Genomic DNA, 16,959 nt, shown 5'->3' on the forward strand with positions numbered 1-16,959 from the left:
GGCTATGGCGGCGGGGAAGCGCCGCCTCCGCTCTCGCTGCCGCCGCCGCGCTTCTTCCTGTTAGCGGGAGAGGACTCGGCGCCGGGAATGGCGGGCCCCGCGCGGCTCCTGCTGCTGCTGCTCCTCGCCGCGCCCTTCGCCGCCTCGGAGCCGGAAAATGGCCAGGACCGGGGGGAGCCGCCGCCGCCGCCTCACCAGGAGCAGCAGAAGCCGCCGCCGCCTCAGCAGCCGGCGGTGCAAGGGCCGGAGCTGGCCAAGGCCGAGGTGAGGGGCGCCGGGGGTAGGCTCGGGGGCCTGGAGCGAGGCTGGCCCCGGCTCTTCAGAGCATCCCCCGGCCGCATCTCCCCCTCCCCCCCCCCAAAAAAATACACGTGTGCGCGTACTCACACGAGACGTTCTTCGGGGCGCGGTAAACGGAGGGCGCTCTCCGCTCCTTGGCGGAGCCCTGACGTGGCTCTCGTGCCTGTGGGGGAGGGAATGGGGAGGAGGAAGAGATCCTGACGGGAGAAGCCAACCTTAGTTTCGGACACGTGTTTGTTGGGGAGTTTCTCAGTGAACGCGTGCTTGCAGCAGCTGCAAGGGGGATGGGCGGGGAAGGCTTGGTGGACTTCACTTCATCAGGTGCAGGGAGTGTTATTCCTCCCCATCATGAGTTTACTCGAGGATTTCGTGGTCTTTCCACCCGGCTGTTTTGCTCCTCTTATTCCCTCCCCAGGCCTGTGTGTCTGCCTGCAGGTGCATGTATAAAACCACAATAGCTTTCGACCCAAACGTTTTATAAACTTTTGAGTGCCCCCTTCCCTAGCTAAGGGTAGCACTTCATGCACTTGATGAACTTGGGCCTGTCCATGAAAGTTTGTGCCACAATAAATCTTCGGGGGCACCTACCTGCAAGGTTTTCCTTGAAACTGGGAATACGCTACCTGCTTATTTACTGAAAAGTAGCCCTCTGAGGGAAACTGCCTTTCATCAGCTCTGTGGTGGCAGAGATTGCTTGCTGTCTTTGGGGTCCTGCTAAGGCAAGCATGGGGAACCTTTGGCCCTCCAGATGTTGTTGAACTATAGCTCCCATCACCCCTGGCCAATCTTGCTACAGATGATGGGAATTGCAGTTCGGCAACATCTGGAAGGCCAAAGTTCCCCACCACATCTGTGCTGAGAGAATTGTTCATAAAGTTAGGTAATGCATCCGTGGGGCTGGGAGATGGTTAAAATGAGTTTTATTGAAAGCCATAGGGATACAATCAGGTACAGAGTACCAGCATAAGATTTCATAGTTGTATCAGATTATAGCCATAATTTTGAAATTTAGTTTCGAGAAGAAAAAGTGGACTGTGTTCCCAGAGTGTTGTCAGGGGAGGTGGGAGCAAGAATCAGTCTTGAAGAAAAAGGTGCTATGGCTTAGACTTGCGTAGGAGTCCTATATCTACCCATAAAATCATGGTTGGGGTGCAATGGTTCAACAGAGAATGGAACATATGTTGCATTTGTCCATAGAATTTTCTCAATTATGTAACCTGCATATCTTTGTTCACAAAAGGAGCATGGCCACAAATGGGAGCAGCAGGTGTTAAATGGTCAGATTTTATTTCTGATTACATTACTGAAAACTAGCAGTGTGTGACTGTTAAAAGTATTAGAAGTGTGAGACTTGCTATTTGGCAGTCACTAATGTGCATTAGAACCGCCCACTTTTCCTCCCCACAAATGGATTTATGCACTGTAGACTTCATTTTACCACTCTGACCTTAACAGGGTGGTTAAGTAGGGAGCAAGTGATTAATAGTGAAGTGCTGCACTAGAATTGGGATGGGGGATAATTTGCCTGGAAGTTTTCTGTGACTCCACCCTACTTTATGTAAGGAAATTTCAAAGAGGTTGTCTCATTCAATGCCCTACCATTTCAGCCCTTTGCTATCCCTCTCCCTGGAAAGGCTGCTGTGACTTTTAAAACTGGGTGGGAAGTAGAAATTCAAAATGCTAAAACTTTTCTCCAGGAGGCAGGTTTTGTGATGATGGTGGAAATCTTCTCCTGCAGCACTTCTGCTTATTATGCAATGATCTACAACACAGGAGCCTTGCCTGGCCACTTTGTTTGCTAGGAGGCTTGCTGCCCTGAAGAAGTCACACAAAGAGACAGGCAGTTTTTCCATTTTACCTTGGCATGGGGGTGAGGAGAGCTGACTTTGAACCTCTCCTGGAAATCTCCATTGTCATATAAGAAGTTGGAGAGGGTCTACACTGCCTTTCTCTGTTCCCTCTGGCTTTTAGGTAGTTAACACTCATGTTTCGCTCTTTTCTTATAATTTGAGAATGTCTCTACTTCTAGAAAATGCTGCTGTTCTGGTTCCACAGTATTTCTGCTTGAAGTGGAAACCATGGCAGCCAGATATTTCTAACATAAATATTCTTTAAGGGCACAAAACTGTTCTGTATTTCAAAGATGGAAAATCTGTGACCTTTCCAATTTTGTTGAACATCAACTCCCTTCAGCCCCACCCATAATGGGCAATGGTCAGATACAATGGCAATTGTCATTCAGCAACACCTGGAGGACTGGAGTTTCTGCACCCTGTTGTACTTGCAGCAAGTTCAACTTAATGCTGTTGACTATGGGCAACAGAATTCCCTACTTTGTGCAATCTTGGTCTTTTAGTAGCAGCAGCACACACTGGCATATAGAAGCAAATTTAGGTCCTTTTCTGTGCTCTTCCCACTTCTGTGGTTCTTGATAATTTGAAATCACAGGCACTTACTTCCTGAGCCTATCTTCTCTGTGTAGAATGCTGACTGCCCAAAGGAGGCTGCATGAATTGTTTAACAATCAATCCCTCTTCACAGCGAACTCTGCAAACTGTAGCTGTGTGAGGCAACTGTCAGCACTCTTAACAAACTGCAGGTCCCAGAATTATTTGGGGAAAGCCATGACTGTTTAAAGTAGTAAGGTACTGTATGGTATGGCCTGGTGTAGGTATCATCCTGTTCTTATAACCATATAATCATAATATGCTATGGATGGCCTTGCTGTTCCCGATAACATATGCTTTTAATTTATGGTTAAATCACAGATCCTCCTAGTGAATCTCTTGCATAGATCAGGGATAAAGCATGCATCTGTACTTAATAGAGGTTCTGCTGAGACAATGGGTATTGCTTGCCTTGAGGCTTGTTCAGCTCAGAGACTTAAAATGTGGTGTCTTGTTCTCCAGGTCAAGGAGGAAGCCTCAGGCAACTTCTCCCTTGCATCAATGAGGAAAATTCAAAGATCTGCCACGTGTACTGTATTTGTGGTTGGTCTTCAGGATGCTTGCTTGGATTATCCATTGAGATCCTTCAGAATATAGTACTACCTAAGTTATTAATTTTAAATAATGTATAATACACAGGGTACTTAGGGCCACTTTGCACTTTATACTGGAGTGTGCTTGCCACTGGTATGTTATTTGCATTCTATCAGAAACAGTGTTTCATACCAGAGGTGCATCTATGGCTCTTCCAGCATGACTATTTTCAAGTCTGTCTCTGTTCACACTTTGTGCATGAGCTGCCACAAACAGGTACTTTTCTGTGCTCTTCCCACTTCTGTGGTTCTTGATAATTTGAAATCACAGGCCGCAGCAAAAACAATTGCCGTCTAAAGTGTGAAGCAAGCCGTACAAATATTGGTGCAGGTTCAGTTGAAGGAGTGAGCTAAATGCATTGTTTTTGTTTATCACAGTTTGGCATCCTGGAGACTAAAGTGTTGCCAAGCTGCACAATCAAGATGACAAGCCTGCCTCATTGTCTCAGACCACTGTGACTTCTTGGCAGCCTTGAGGGGTGGAGAAGTTTTGGTGAACTTTTTGTCACAGAGTAAATGGTAACAGTTCAAATTCTGTTAACATAAAACATTCCTTCTCCATTTTTTTCTATCGACAATAAATTCCTGAACATGTCTAGTTGGTTCTGCTTGCAGGGGATGTCATAACGATCAGTTCATTGGTAGGTTGAGGGCAGGGTTTGAAATTAGCAGGGTGCAAGGTGCATTTTGCGCCTAAAGATTCTCTATTTGCGAGCGCTTTAAAAAGTGTGGGTGCCATTTTTTGCACCTGGCTGACACTCAAGGATTACTGAAATGCATGTGCTTCAAAGCCTCAAAGGATATGTTAAGGATACAATATGTTAAGGAGTTTAACAATAAAGAGTAGAGTGTGTTGAAAACTGAAGTATGGTACCAATATTTTTATTGTAAACACTAACTTCTTTTGTATTAACAATTTCTGCTAAAAAAGTGATAGTAACAATGTATCAATTATGTGAATTGTGTATTAATTTATGCTTATCAAAATAATAAATAAAAAGTGTTGCTGACCGCCGCCTCCCCAGTGGCAACTCGACATTCTGTTTCGACACCCACAACCCAGGTCCCAGAAGCCATTTGGCTTCTAGCTTTTCTGTCCCAGTTTCTAACTGGAACTGTGTTAGGCACCCTGTCACAATTCCCATACAGTGCTGTAGCCATTCAATAGCTCTTGTGGCACAATTAAAACTTCTTGTTGTAAAATAGAAAATGTCATTTATTGTGTTCACTTTAATCAAGGGATTAGTAATTAGTAAAGCACAGTACGGGTAAATTGCCTCAGGCTAAAATTAACCCTTTAATAAGGTGAGAATAGTGTGCTTAAGAGAAACCAGTAATTTAGAAGTTAAAATTGCTTGAGCAATGCAAAAATGACTCGGGAGCAATGCAAAAATGACTCATAAAAAGAAGCTGAGATTCTATAGCTCCACACTGTATGTGACTTAAAGCTTTCATGCCCCTGAAATACAGCTTAAACATGATGCAATTTATCTTTTTGGAAAATACGGCTAATTTTTCTTTTTGGAAAATACGGCTGGTGCCAAAGAAGGACAGAACTTTCTTTATGTATGCAACAACAGCAGCAAGAATACTCATCGCAAAACACTGGAAGACACAAGATTTGCCCACTCTGGAAGAATGGCAGATGCAAGTGATAGACTACATGGAATTGGCAGAAATGACTGGCAGAATCCGAGACCTGGGAGAAGAGTTAGTGGAAGAGGATTGGAAGAAATTTAAAGACTACTTGCAAAAACATTGCAAAATGTTTGAATGCTAAAATGATGCAGGATATAAAGACAATATGGCATTAGTGACATAGTTGAAAGGAATATGTAAAAAATGTTTTATAAGAATAAGGGTGAAAAAGTTAGAATAACATTATGTCAAATTTAAACAAAATGATATAAAGGGAAAAATTGGAGACATAATAGTTGAAATGTATAACATAGAATAAGATTTGAAAGAGGGTAAGGCTCTGCTGAATACGATTGTGTAAAAGGGAACACAGAAAAGGGAGATGTCAGGAAGGAGGGTTATGAAAATAATAAGTAAGAAACTGGATTTTTATGTCTTATGTCTTTTTTCTTCTACTTTTTATGTTTTGTATTGCATTTTTCTGTTTTTATTTGATTGTGATAATGTTTTCTCTTTCTTTTTTTTTTGTTTTGATTGTGAAGTTTGTTTTACTGTTCAAAATTTCAATAAATATCTTTAAAAAAAAAAAAAAGGAAAATACGGCTAATGAGTCCAAGCAACCCATAAGTCTTTATCTACAAATCCAGTTTTCCGTGTTACTCCTGATTTTCACCTTTCCTTGACGGTTGTGTCATCAGTGACAAAGGGCTGGTAGGGTGAAACATTTTCTACATACTTCCTGATATTCATTTTTATTTTTTAAAGAAAAGAGAGCTTTACAGTTTAAAACTTCATTCATATTAAGAGTGAAATCTAGGCAACTTAAATTTTACCTTGAGTTCTTTGAGTGCTTCTGAGTTTGAGCAATAGGATAGGATTTGGACTTGATGGATCTGTTAGATTCAGAGTGTATGGGGTTACTGTCTTGATCTTACCTTCATGGAATTTAAAATTTTTTCCTTGTAATATCTGATAAGGGATGTTGTTTTAGAATCTCCTGACCATAAAGGAATGGCACTTTCCACACTTGTCTGTACACTCCAAGTACCCGCTTTATCAGACGTAATATGGGTGATTCAGAAGGTTACAATGAAGTGCGGTATAGTAATTCATGAAGTAATTCATAAAGTACGGCAAATCTGGGGTTGCTGAAGTGTTTGAAAAGTTGTACGTGGGATGAGTTTGGCATAGATGTAAACAGAAATCTCTCCAGGGTGACTGGAACCTAAGCTTTGTAATAAGGGGGAGAGATGGCAGCTCAAGGTAAAATACCACAAATATGTGGTCAGCTGAGTGTAGATGACTCAAAGTCTGAAGTGCAAAATATAGAGCTACTTCAGGTAGCTTGCAATGATAAATTATAACTGAGTGATTAAAACATTAAATATTAACAGGAATGCCAGGGCACAGAAAATATGCTGAAGTGGTTGGAAGTCTTGAGGTCAATTTTGAAGTGATCTTTGTGTACTTACGTATGTGAAGCAGGATACAAAAAGTGGTGTGAAGTGCTCTTAAGTTTTTCACCCAAAATTAGTCCATAAATGAACAGTTGTCTTGTAATGCAACACAACGTCTACTGGACAACACTGTTCTGATCTGTTGGTGTCTACAATAGATTTAGCTACATATGGTCTTTACTTCTCTTTCTCACATATGTGTTAACTTGATGTCACATTACAGCCATTTAAATGGCATCATTTAAAACTCTTGAGTAACTGTAATTGTTGCCACAGTAGTATCGATGTGTTGATAATTGTAGCAGGAGTACGTTTTGACATCATTTAAGTCAGGCATGGCCAAACATGGCTCTGCAGTTGTTTTGGGACTGCAGTTCCCATCACCCCTGACCACTGGTCCTGTTAGCTAGGGATGATGGGAGTTGTAGTCCCAAAAAAGCTGGAGGGCCAAGTTTGCCCATGCCTGACTTAAGGGATCATCAAGTCTGATGCAATTAAGAATGTTGCAGTTCAGTTAGGAAGACCTGGCTATGTTTTCATTTAGTCCTGAAGATCACTGAGGAACTTTGGGCACTAAAGTGTTTGCCTGAACTACACCAGAGGCTAAAATGAGGTGGCCCCATATCTGCCATTCCAGGCTATCTGGAGGAAAGTTGGCATGCAAATATGACAAATCAGCAAACTGGTAAGCAGGGATGTGAAACATTAGTACAGTAGTGTGTTCTAATATATGTAAAATCTAGTTTACCAAATACAGTATCTGCCTATGGGCATCTCTTCAACTGCAGTCTATTGTCAAGAAGAACATAAAAATGTTTTTCTTTACAATTCTGTTAACTATTCAAATTGATAAAAAGTTAAGACCAACACATTGCTAACCTTCAAATTTTCCGCTGAAGAAATTACTGCATTTGGGGTGGGGGGGTGGGATGGCTATTCTTCTGGTACAAAATGGTAGCTCTGCAACTCATCTCTCAGCTGGTGTAATTGACATCAGTATATAATCATGAAACATTTCATTCTCAGGTTCAAGTTTGTTGACAGTCTCAAGTGGTCCTACCCTAAGGAAGAGGCATTTTAGTAGTGGGGTACGAGAGCTGAAAATAATGCCAGTATATTTCACATCTGGCAACCAATGTGCCCCTTGGGTTTCAGATAGTACATGGGTAGCTCTCTAGTGGCTATGGTGGCTCATTTACCAGAAGTAATGTACAATGGTGCCTCGCAAGACGAAATTAATTCGTTCCGCAAGTTTTGTCGTCTTGCGATTTTTCCGTCTTGCGAAGCACGGTTTCCCATAGGAATGCATTGAAAATCAATTAATGCGTTCCTATGGAAACCGACTTCAGACCAGGTCCGGGGACAGTCTGTCCCCCGACCTCTTCTGAAGGCTGGGGGGGGGGACCAAGGGCTTTTCTTCCCACCCCCAGCATTTTAAAAAACCCCGGGACAGCGGGGGACTTCTCCGCTGTCCGGGGCGATCTTAAAATGCTGGCGGGCAGGAGCGAAGCCTCCGCTGCTGCCGCCCGCCAGCATTTTAAAAAGCCCCGGGACAGCGGGGGACTTCTCCGCTGTCCCGGGGCGATTTAAAAGCCCCCGGGAAGGCAGGCAGGGGGGACAAAGACTTTTGCCCCCCGCCGGCCTTCAGAAGAGGTCCAGGACCTCTTCTGAAGGCGGGCGGGGTGCGAAAGTCTTTGCTCCCCCCCGCCTGCCTTCAAAAGCCGTCCGGGACAGCGGAGAAACATGCTGCGTTTCTCCGCTCTCCCGGGAAGGCAGGCAGGGGGGAGCAAAGACTTTCGCCCCCCACCGGCCTTCAGAAGAGGTCCAGGACCTCTTCTGAAGGCGGGCGGGGGGCGAAAGTCTTTGCTCCCCCCCCCCCGCCTGCCTTCAAAAGCCGTCCGGGACAGCGGAGAAACACGCTGCGTTTCTCCGCTCTCCCGGGAAGGCAGGCAGGGGGGATAAAGACTTTTGCCCCCCGCGAGCCTTCAGAAGAGTTCCTGGACCTCTTCTGAAGGCCGGCGGGGGGCGAAAGTCTTTGTCCCCCCCCCCCCCCGCCTGCCTTCAAAAGCCGTCTGGGATAGCGGAGAAACGAAGGCTGGCGGCGGGAGGAGGTCTCTCCGCCCGCCGCCAGCATTCGGAGGAGGTCCGAGGACAGTGGGGAAGACGCGCTGCGCTTCCCCGCTGTCCCGGAGATTTCCCTATGGGCTTTCGTCTTGTGAAGGAAGCCCATAGGGAAATTCGTTTTGCGAAGCGCCTCCAAAACGGAAAACCCTTTCGTCTAGCGGGTTTTCCGTCTTGCGAGGCGTTCGTCTTGCGGGGCACCACTGTATTTAGCATTAACTCTGGAAATGTATACTTGATTCTGACCAAACTAAGCCTCCTAGGTTTCCAGGTGTGATTTTTTTTATATACCCCAGCTCTCCTACCCCTCTGTATAGAGAAGGCTTCAAAATGCCTTGTTGTGCAGCAGAATGAATTATTTTAATTACTGATAAGCGCATACACTTTGAGAAGTCTTGTATCTGTATCCATATATGACAGGCTAATCATGCACTGTACTTGAATAGCAAAATTGCAGAGTTATCATTATTAACTTCAATTCTTTTTCCCTTGTTTGTTTCTGAAAAATCATTCCTTAGTATAATATTTACCCCCAAAAAATCATGATTAAGCAGCTGAATAGCATAAGTTAGTTAATAGAAGACATAGTTGGCAGCAAGTAGCAAGATATGAAAACGTATTGAAGTAAAATGTACGGGCATTCACCCTAACATGTGATGGATTAAATTGAGGCCAAGTGCATGCAGGCAAACCCTTCCCCCACTGTCCTCAGGTGAACTGGCTTCTCTGTGATAATCATGCAAATATCTGAAAAGTTCTGAAGAGTTTTTAAAATGACATTGAGTGAATGCTCTTAGAGACTGTCCTTGTAATCAGAAATTCCGATAAACCAGATTTCCCAGTCTTTGCAAATTTTTTAAGTATATTGACCTGCTTTTTGAAAACAACAACAACCCTTCAAACCGATGCACTTATTGTGCCCTGGGACTTTATGGTGAAGTGCAGCTAAGAAATCAATAAATAATTTGATTTCTTAATCAGTTAGCACACCCAAGGTTATTTGGGTTGTGGCTTACGTGCAGGTTTCTGTCCCCGGTTTAACCCAATGCAAGTTTAGTTAAATTACTGACCGCAGCTAGTGCAATAAGAAAATCTATAGAATAGATGGATTTGGGTGAGAGAAATAAAACTTTTTTCTTTCCTCCCCAGAAAGGACCTACTCCAGTGGCTCCCATCCATTCTGTTAGTGAAGACTCCGGGGATAAGACGAACCTGGGATTTATCCATGCATTCGTGGCTGCTATATCGGTCATCATTGTCTCTGAACTTGGCGACAAAACTTTCTTCATTGCAGCCATCATGGCAATGCGTTACAACCGCTTAACAGTGCTTGCTGGGGCTATGCTTGCCCTGGGGTTGATGACATGTTTATCAGGTGGGTGCTGTAGCTTCTCTGTCCTGGAACATATGTAGGAAAACTGCAAACAGTGACACATATATGTGGAGAAGACAGTCAGGCCTTGCTTTTGTGTCTTCTGTCCTACAAAAGAATTTCCCCTTCCTCTGCTGCGAAAATATGCTCCAGAGAATTGGAGGAACCTCCAGAACAGCATGACATGTGGCAATAGGAACTGAAGTGGGGCTGGTGGGATCTGGGGGGGGGGGGGGCCTCTGTCTGTATCCAGTTTGCAAAATGGGAGCTTCCCCTGGATCTGACTGACTCTCATGAATGGAAGGAATCCTTTCATTTGTGGAACGGGGGACATGAATCCAACCCATTGTGTTTTTGCTAACGTGTTCTACTTAACTAAAATCATGCCAACGTTACTGTCAGCTATTGTGTGAGTTAGTGTCTTGGGTAGCAAGGATGGGAAATATTTCTGGTCAAGGAATTAGAGACCTTGTACAACCACTCACATAAGACATTTAATCAAATTCACCAAGGCAACTTCTTATATAAATGGGTTGAAAAATAGATTGTGAACATGAAGAAAGCAACTCTTAAATACTGCCTTGCTAGACAATGGTTCATGCCTTATGTTTTGCATCAAATCTGGCAGAAAGATGGCAAGTTAGACCTAAAGGAAGGTGTATTCTGGGCGAGTTTCATGAATTGCCCTAGAATGGGAATGTAGTTTTAATGGTTCAGTATGTTGTATCTTTTGATGTTAGCTGCCCTGGGCTCCTTTTTGGGAATGAGGTATACATCCGACCAAATAAATTAAGAGCTCCCTGAATTAGTAGAGAATCTAATTTTCTGTTAACCAGCTTGCAACCTGAATTAGGTTTAGGGAATGAGCAAAGTCAACTTCACAGGTAGCCTGAAATGTTTTTGTTTTTCCACTCCTAGTTTTATTTGGCTATGCCACCACAGTAATCCCCAGAGTATACACCTACTACGTGTCGACAGCACTCTTTGCAATTTTTGGCATCCGAATGCTCCGGGAAGGCTTGAAGATGGGCGCAGATGAGGGTCAGGAAGAGCTGGAGGAAGTTCAAGCAGAACTCAAAAAGAAGGATGAAGAAGTAAGTTGAAGTATACAGAGCATGTGTATACCCTGCAGAGTATCTTTGTGAAATCAGGAAGTCTAGGGGAAAGTAGCCAGATATTTAGCTACACCTGTTCCCAAATGGAATTGATACACCAGATATATAGCTCTTGCATGATGTAGCAAAATATATCCTCTGCCTCCTGCAGTATGTTTAACAGCTGACTAAAACAGAGTTGTGCTACAAGAGCAAGAGAAGAAAAACTCCTGGATACAAATTTCAGTAAGAGAGAAATTGAAGTATTTTAACTGAGATTGTTCTACTAACCTCTGTAGGTTGTATGTTCTTAGTTTTGGTGGTGAGAACCTATTAGTAGCTTATTGTGCTATATATTGTACAGTCCTTCAATGGTTACTTCTGGCTTGGTTTCAATACAGTTTTTGTATTCTAAGAGCCAGAAGTTTTGTTAAGTTGTTTAGATCAGTGTTTCCCAACCTTGTGCCTCCAGCTGTTTTTGGACTACAATTCCCATCATCCCTTGCCACTGGTCTTGCTAGTCAGGGATGATGGGAGTTGTAGTTCAAAAACAGCTGGAGGCACAAGGTTGGGAAACACTGGTTTAGATAACCTCTCCCCATTTCAGGATATTTTCATTATTATTTGTATTGTTGGTATATAAGTGCAGAACTTAAAACAGTAAACATTATCAGAATTGTTGTGCTTTATTAATCATTTCTGAAATCGCTAGTATGAAATAGATTTGGCATTCTGCTTTAGCTCTCATTTTAAACTCAGATTACCATTTCAGAATGGTCATAGGAGAACTATACTGGTTCTGACTTAAGTGTTAATATTTATTCACCCAAATTGCTAATATATATTAGTCACTAGGCCTTTCCAATAGATTCTGGGTGAACTGAATTGACTAAGTCTTTGTGATAAATGCTGCCATCTGAGTTATATGTAAAAAAAATTAGTGTTCTGATAATTGATGTATGTGTGGCACTTATACGTAGGAGCGAGTTGGTTCCTATTCTTTTCTAATAGCCACATTTTGCTTCTAGCTCCAGAGAACAAAACTATTAAATGGACCTGGAGATGTGGAAACAGGAACAGGCCCTGCTATACCTCAAAGAAAATGGCTGCACTTTATCTCTCCAATTTTTGTGCAAGCTTTTACTTTAACGTTCTTAGCCGAATGGGGCGACCGCTCTCAGTTAACCACAATAGTTCTTGCAGCAAGAGAGGTGAGTGAAATGCATAAGATGTATCTAATCAAAGAGCAACATTCTCAAGAACCAATAATAGAACCATAGAATTGTAGAGTTGGAAGGGATCCGAGGGGGTCATCTAGTCCAACCCTCTGCAATGCAGGAAACTCAATAAAAGCATCCATGACAGATGGGCCCCCCAACAGCTCTTATTGCCAGAAAGTTCTTCCTGAAGTTTAGTTGGAATCTCATTTCTTGTAACTTGAATCCATTGGTTTGGCACCAGGTTGGGGGAGGCTGTCTTCAAGAACTTGTTTTAGTGGGAGGGGGAAACTGCTAAGCTTATTAAATAAAATACATTTAGAAGGGCAGTGGGGAGCAGAACCTGGTAGTGACGGAACAGGTGAAAATGTCTCGCTTCATATTGTGGCTACATGAATTTCCTCAAGAGAAAGCGTCCCTTAAACTGTTCAAAATGTGCACTGCCACACCTGCTGCCCAGTAAACTCATTCAGGAGTTGTAGCAGTAGCACATGGCTTATAGAGAAGGAGCACAATGATGAAGGTTTGCCAGTGGGATTTGTTCTCTGTGCTGCTTCTCTTCATTCAACCAGAGGAGAAGGGGTACTTAGGCAAATACCCATTGCATCCTGTAGCCATTATTGCATCTCAGGTGAGGCCTCTAGAATCAAAGGAGGATGTGCCCAGTCAGGGAGCCTACATGTGATAGAAGTGTTCTATATGCAAGGGGCAGGCTGTGTGTGTGCGTATAGACTTTCTTCCTTTGCTGCTGCAGATGGCTGGTGTACTTGAGTCTGCCTGCTCTCTTTCTACACACACCCCTTTTCCTCCTGTAGTATCGGGCCAGGGGATTTAGATTTAGAGCAGGATGCACATCTCCAGAGGTATACTTTTGGCAACGTCCTTTGGCATATAGTAAATGCTAGACAAAATGAGCTCTTTGGGCTGCTTCCTGTCTTATTTGGAAGCAAGTCCCCTTGAGTTGGTGAGACTTCCTCCTGGGTAAGCAGGCATTGGATTGCTGCCTTAGGTGCCGGCACACATATTAGTGTATCTGTATTTATATTTTCAGGCATTATAAAGTAGCATGGGGTCGAAAGTTTGTCCAAAGGCTAAATAATCCAAGATTGATTTCAGACAGTAGCCTCTGAAACAGTCATTATATATGCCACATTCCAGTCATGGATGTAGCTCAAGTTGGTCTGGACACCCTGTACAGGTTCATCCTCTCTCTCGTGGGACACACAAAGGCACACAGCTCCCCTCCTCCGCTGATCTGTGCAAATCAGCTTAGGAGGAAGGCTAACACTGTGGCTACCTTTTTTCTTTTTCTTTTTGCTTCCACCACCCAAATTGGTAGGAGCTCATGGGACCAGAAAAGAAAAAAATTGCCTAGGTGCTGTATCAGGCCCCTAAAGTGGGGGTGAGCCACCACTGCTTAAGCATTATCATGATTCTATCCTTTAAACAGAAGTGGGTATTTAAATGAGTTGGGGAAAAACAATTCTCATTTCATGAGGGGGTGAGTGTTGTATCGGCAGTAACTGGAAATGGCCACACTTTTTTGCTTTTATCCCAGGAAACAGCTGCCCAATAAAATCACCCTGGTCATTAACCCCAACTTTTGAAGTGGTTGACAATCTTCTCTTAATGTGGCTTTGTCTGATCAAGCCCTTTGAATGCATAAATACCTCCAATAAACTGCATTGAAAGTTGACCATGTGTATTTGTACAGGATCCCTATGGTGTGGCAGTAGGTGGAACAGTTGGCCATAGCTTATGTACTGGCCTAGCGGTGATTGGAGGAAGAATGATAGCACAAAAAATATCTGTTCGGACTGGTAAGTAAGCCCTTGATTGGAAGCTGATTTGCCTAATAATTGCAAACTGAGACAAAGCAAATAGAATTTCAAACTTGGAGTAATTAGGGGCTGAAAGTAGTGAGAGGGATGTGTTGAATGCGTGTAATGAGTTACTATGTTCAACTTACATTTGGGCTAGAGGGCTGCATCAAAACAACTGTTTTTTCCTGCATGTACACTCAAGACAGCCATCGACATCTTTGTGCTCATAGGCACCAGAGGAGAATATGCAACCTGCATGCTGCTGATAACTATAATTTTAGTGTCTGCACCCTCTCTTTTTTTAAAAAATATAAAATAAAACTTGTTACTTGAATGGTGTTACAGATTTTAATAAGTTTACACCAGCAGCCGCTTCAAATATATTATGGGTGGCCCTCTCCCATTTAAGAAGTTTGTGTTAAATGGCTCCTCACAAAATAGTGGCAGTTTCCACTATGCAAGTACAGAGTGGCAGCTACAGGGAGATAGAGCCACATAACATTAGCCATACAATAATACTTTTATTAAGTTGCCATTGGATTAATCTCTAAAACAAGGCTATAAAATCCAAAATGAGTTGGGTAGGGCCAAATTTCCCATTCTCAAGAAGCTCACAGGCTGTGTGAGGCACTTTCCACCAGTTCCACCTTGATGTTAGGACATCAGCTGCCCTACCTCTTTGTCATGTTTACTGCCCGCTAGAAAAAAGTATGTTCGCTTTTCAAGAAAATGAAAAGTTGCACTGCCAAAAGTCAATTTCTCCTGTCTGCTGGTTTTGCTCCCTGGTGTGAGCCCAAAGGCTTATCTTTAAGAGCATGTTTCATGTGAACCACATCATGGGTACTTCCAATTGTGAGCAAGCGTGCTGGTCTGCGTACAAGCATGCTTGTGACTTCTTGAGTCTGAACATGCTTGAATTGTGTGTGCAATACAGGGGCCATGTGGCGTCTCTTGGCTGAGGGCAGTGAAAGACTTGTCACAATTCTGCAAGAGCTGGGAACAGCTTAATGGGTACATCAGTGCTTTAAGGCAAATGGGTGCTCTAAGTTGTTTATGGGATGAAAGAGAGCCCTTAGATACAGAGTGAACTTTGTCCTCCTGATCTAATCACCATCTTTTCTCTCTCTCTCTCTTACAGTGACAATCATAGGAGGCATTGTTTTCTTAGCATTTGCATTTTCTGCACTATTTATAAGCCCAGATGCTGGTTTTTAACAAGAGATTTCCCCCGTTCCTTGAAAGAGCAAGAATTAGGAACAACAAACCTACCCTTGTATTCCTGTATATAGTGTACAGCTATTAGTGAAACAAGCACTGAAGATGGGATGCGGTAACTTTTATAGTAACATTTAGTTTGGTATACTTTGTGGACACAATCTGTGCTGGAGTACATGCATAGTCTATATATTTGGGACACAAATATGTTTGCTTACTGTAGCTGACTCAGGTAAACTGAGATCCACCTTCTGAAATTTTATGAGGTTTGCTACTTCATCTGCGGATCACCACTAGCCATTGCTGAAAGATCCCCATTCTGGACGAATTGCTGCTGCCTTTGGCTTGCAGTTATGCCTTACCAAGTGTCTAGTACAAAGTATTGCGGAGAACCTTTTGCCTCCGACCTTGCAGCCCAAGTACACCATTCCACAATCAATAATGAATACCAGGAAATCTGAAATCTGCACTTAGGACTAACTCGCTTCCTCAAGGATTTGTGAATTCGGTTTGTAACTGAATTGTAGAAAAATCAGAATGTTTTGGTATCAAGTATACTGATTCAGAATTCAAATGTATTCAAGTACACAATCTAGCCAGATAGTAACCAAATAAAATTCGTCTTTTTTTTGTATTTATACTAAACATTCACTGCTTTTTCAGATTAAAGTACTTACTAAGGTGTTGATTGTTTTTCTTTTAGAAATTAAAAAGGTAAACAGGGAGAACATGAATAAATTTAGGTGTCTTCTGTTTTAGAAATGTAGTTGCTTTGACTGCTTAGCTTAATTCAGAGGAAGTTATTGTGTAATATTTCTACTTGGTTTGGGGGGCACTTTTATCCTACAGGCAAGCATTTTGGCTACATTCAGTGTCTAGTCTGGACAAATATTTCTGTGATTCCTTGTGGTTGCTACTGTGTTTAAATCAGTCATTTCTGTAATGATTCTTAAGCAGTTTGAGGAGTTTCAGTCGTCTAATACTGTGTCTTTCACAGACTGCTCTGAAGACAATATAACTATCTCTGGGTACTGAGTAAGTGCAGTAGTTCTCCATACTTCATATATAAGCATGATGTCTGGAATAGTAAGCTTGTGCTTACATATGAAGTATGAGGAAATTATTGCAGAATTAGGAAACAAAGTATCATCCAGAGGTAGTCTTAGCCCTTACATGAGAGAGGTTCAAGCACACGTTTTACATCAGCTAGCTAGAAGACCAGATGAAATAGCCAAAGACTTAAGAATTACTGTAAGTAATATTTTATCAGGATGGAAAGATTACTTGAAACAATAAACTGTATAAAGGTGACTTGATTATTCTTGTTTCTATTCCTATGGTTCTCCAAAGCAGTACAGAAATTTAGCCCACGGGCCAAAAGCACCTAAATTTTAAGAATAGCTGTCTGCTCTCTATTCCATGGATGTTGACCTTTTTCAGTCTAGTGGCAGCATTCTCTTGAGGTGTGTCCTAGTTCAGTGACACATTCCGGGCAGCTCTCAAGGAGCGGCTAGTGTGGGCACCTCTCTGTCTTAAGAGGGAAGTACCTCTCTCAGACTAGAAGTTCAGCTGCTGATCCTGAATAAACACTTCAAGGACAGAATTGATGTCTAAAACAATTATTCAGTTGTGTGAACTTTGAAATTGCTGCACCCTCCAGGTGATGATGGATTCCAACTCGT

General features: G+C 42.7%; 1 protein-coding gene across 1 annotated transcript; it reads left to right on the forward strand.

Annotated features, from left to right (window-relative positions):
* Positions 1–16,588, forward strand: TMEM165 (transmembrane protein 165). Its single transcript, XM_028743154.2, has 6 exons — positions 1–264; positions 9,706–9,931; positions 10,847–11,022; positions 12,051–12,233; positions 13,954–14,059; positions 15,201–16,588. The coding sequence occupies exons 1-6, from the start codon at positions 88–90 to the stop codon at positions 15,275–15,277; spliced, it is 945 nt and encodes a 314-aa protein (XP_028598987.2). The 5' UTR covers positions 1–87; the 3' UTR covers positions 15,278–16,588.
* The last annotated feature ends 371 nt before the right edge of the window (positions 16,589–16,959 follow it).

This window comes from Podarcis muralis, chromosome 9 (genome assembly GCF_964188315.1).
Source record: "Podarcis muralis chromosome 9, rPodMur119.hap1.1, whole genome shotgun sequence".
NCBI lineage: Eukaryota > Metazoa > Chordata > Lepidosauria > Squamata > Lacertidae > Podarcis > Podarcis muralis.

Coding starts and splice junctions, on each gene's coding strand:
- TMEM165 (XM_028743154.2), top strand. CDS start 88: ATGGCGGGCCCCGCGCGGCTCCTGCTGCTGCTGCTCCTCGCCGCGCCC. Junction 12,234..13,953: donor TAGTTCTTGCAGCAAGAGAG/GTGAGTGAAATG, acceptor GTATTTGTACAG/GATCCCTATGGTGTGGCAGT. Junction 14,060..15,200: donor AAAAATATCTGTTCGGACTG/GTAAGTAAGCCC, acceptor TCTCTCTTACAG/TGACAATCATAGGAGGCATT.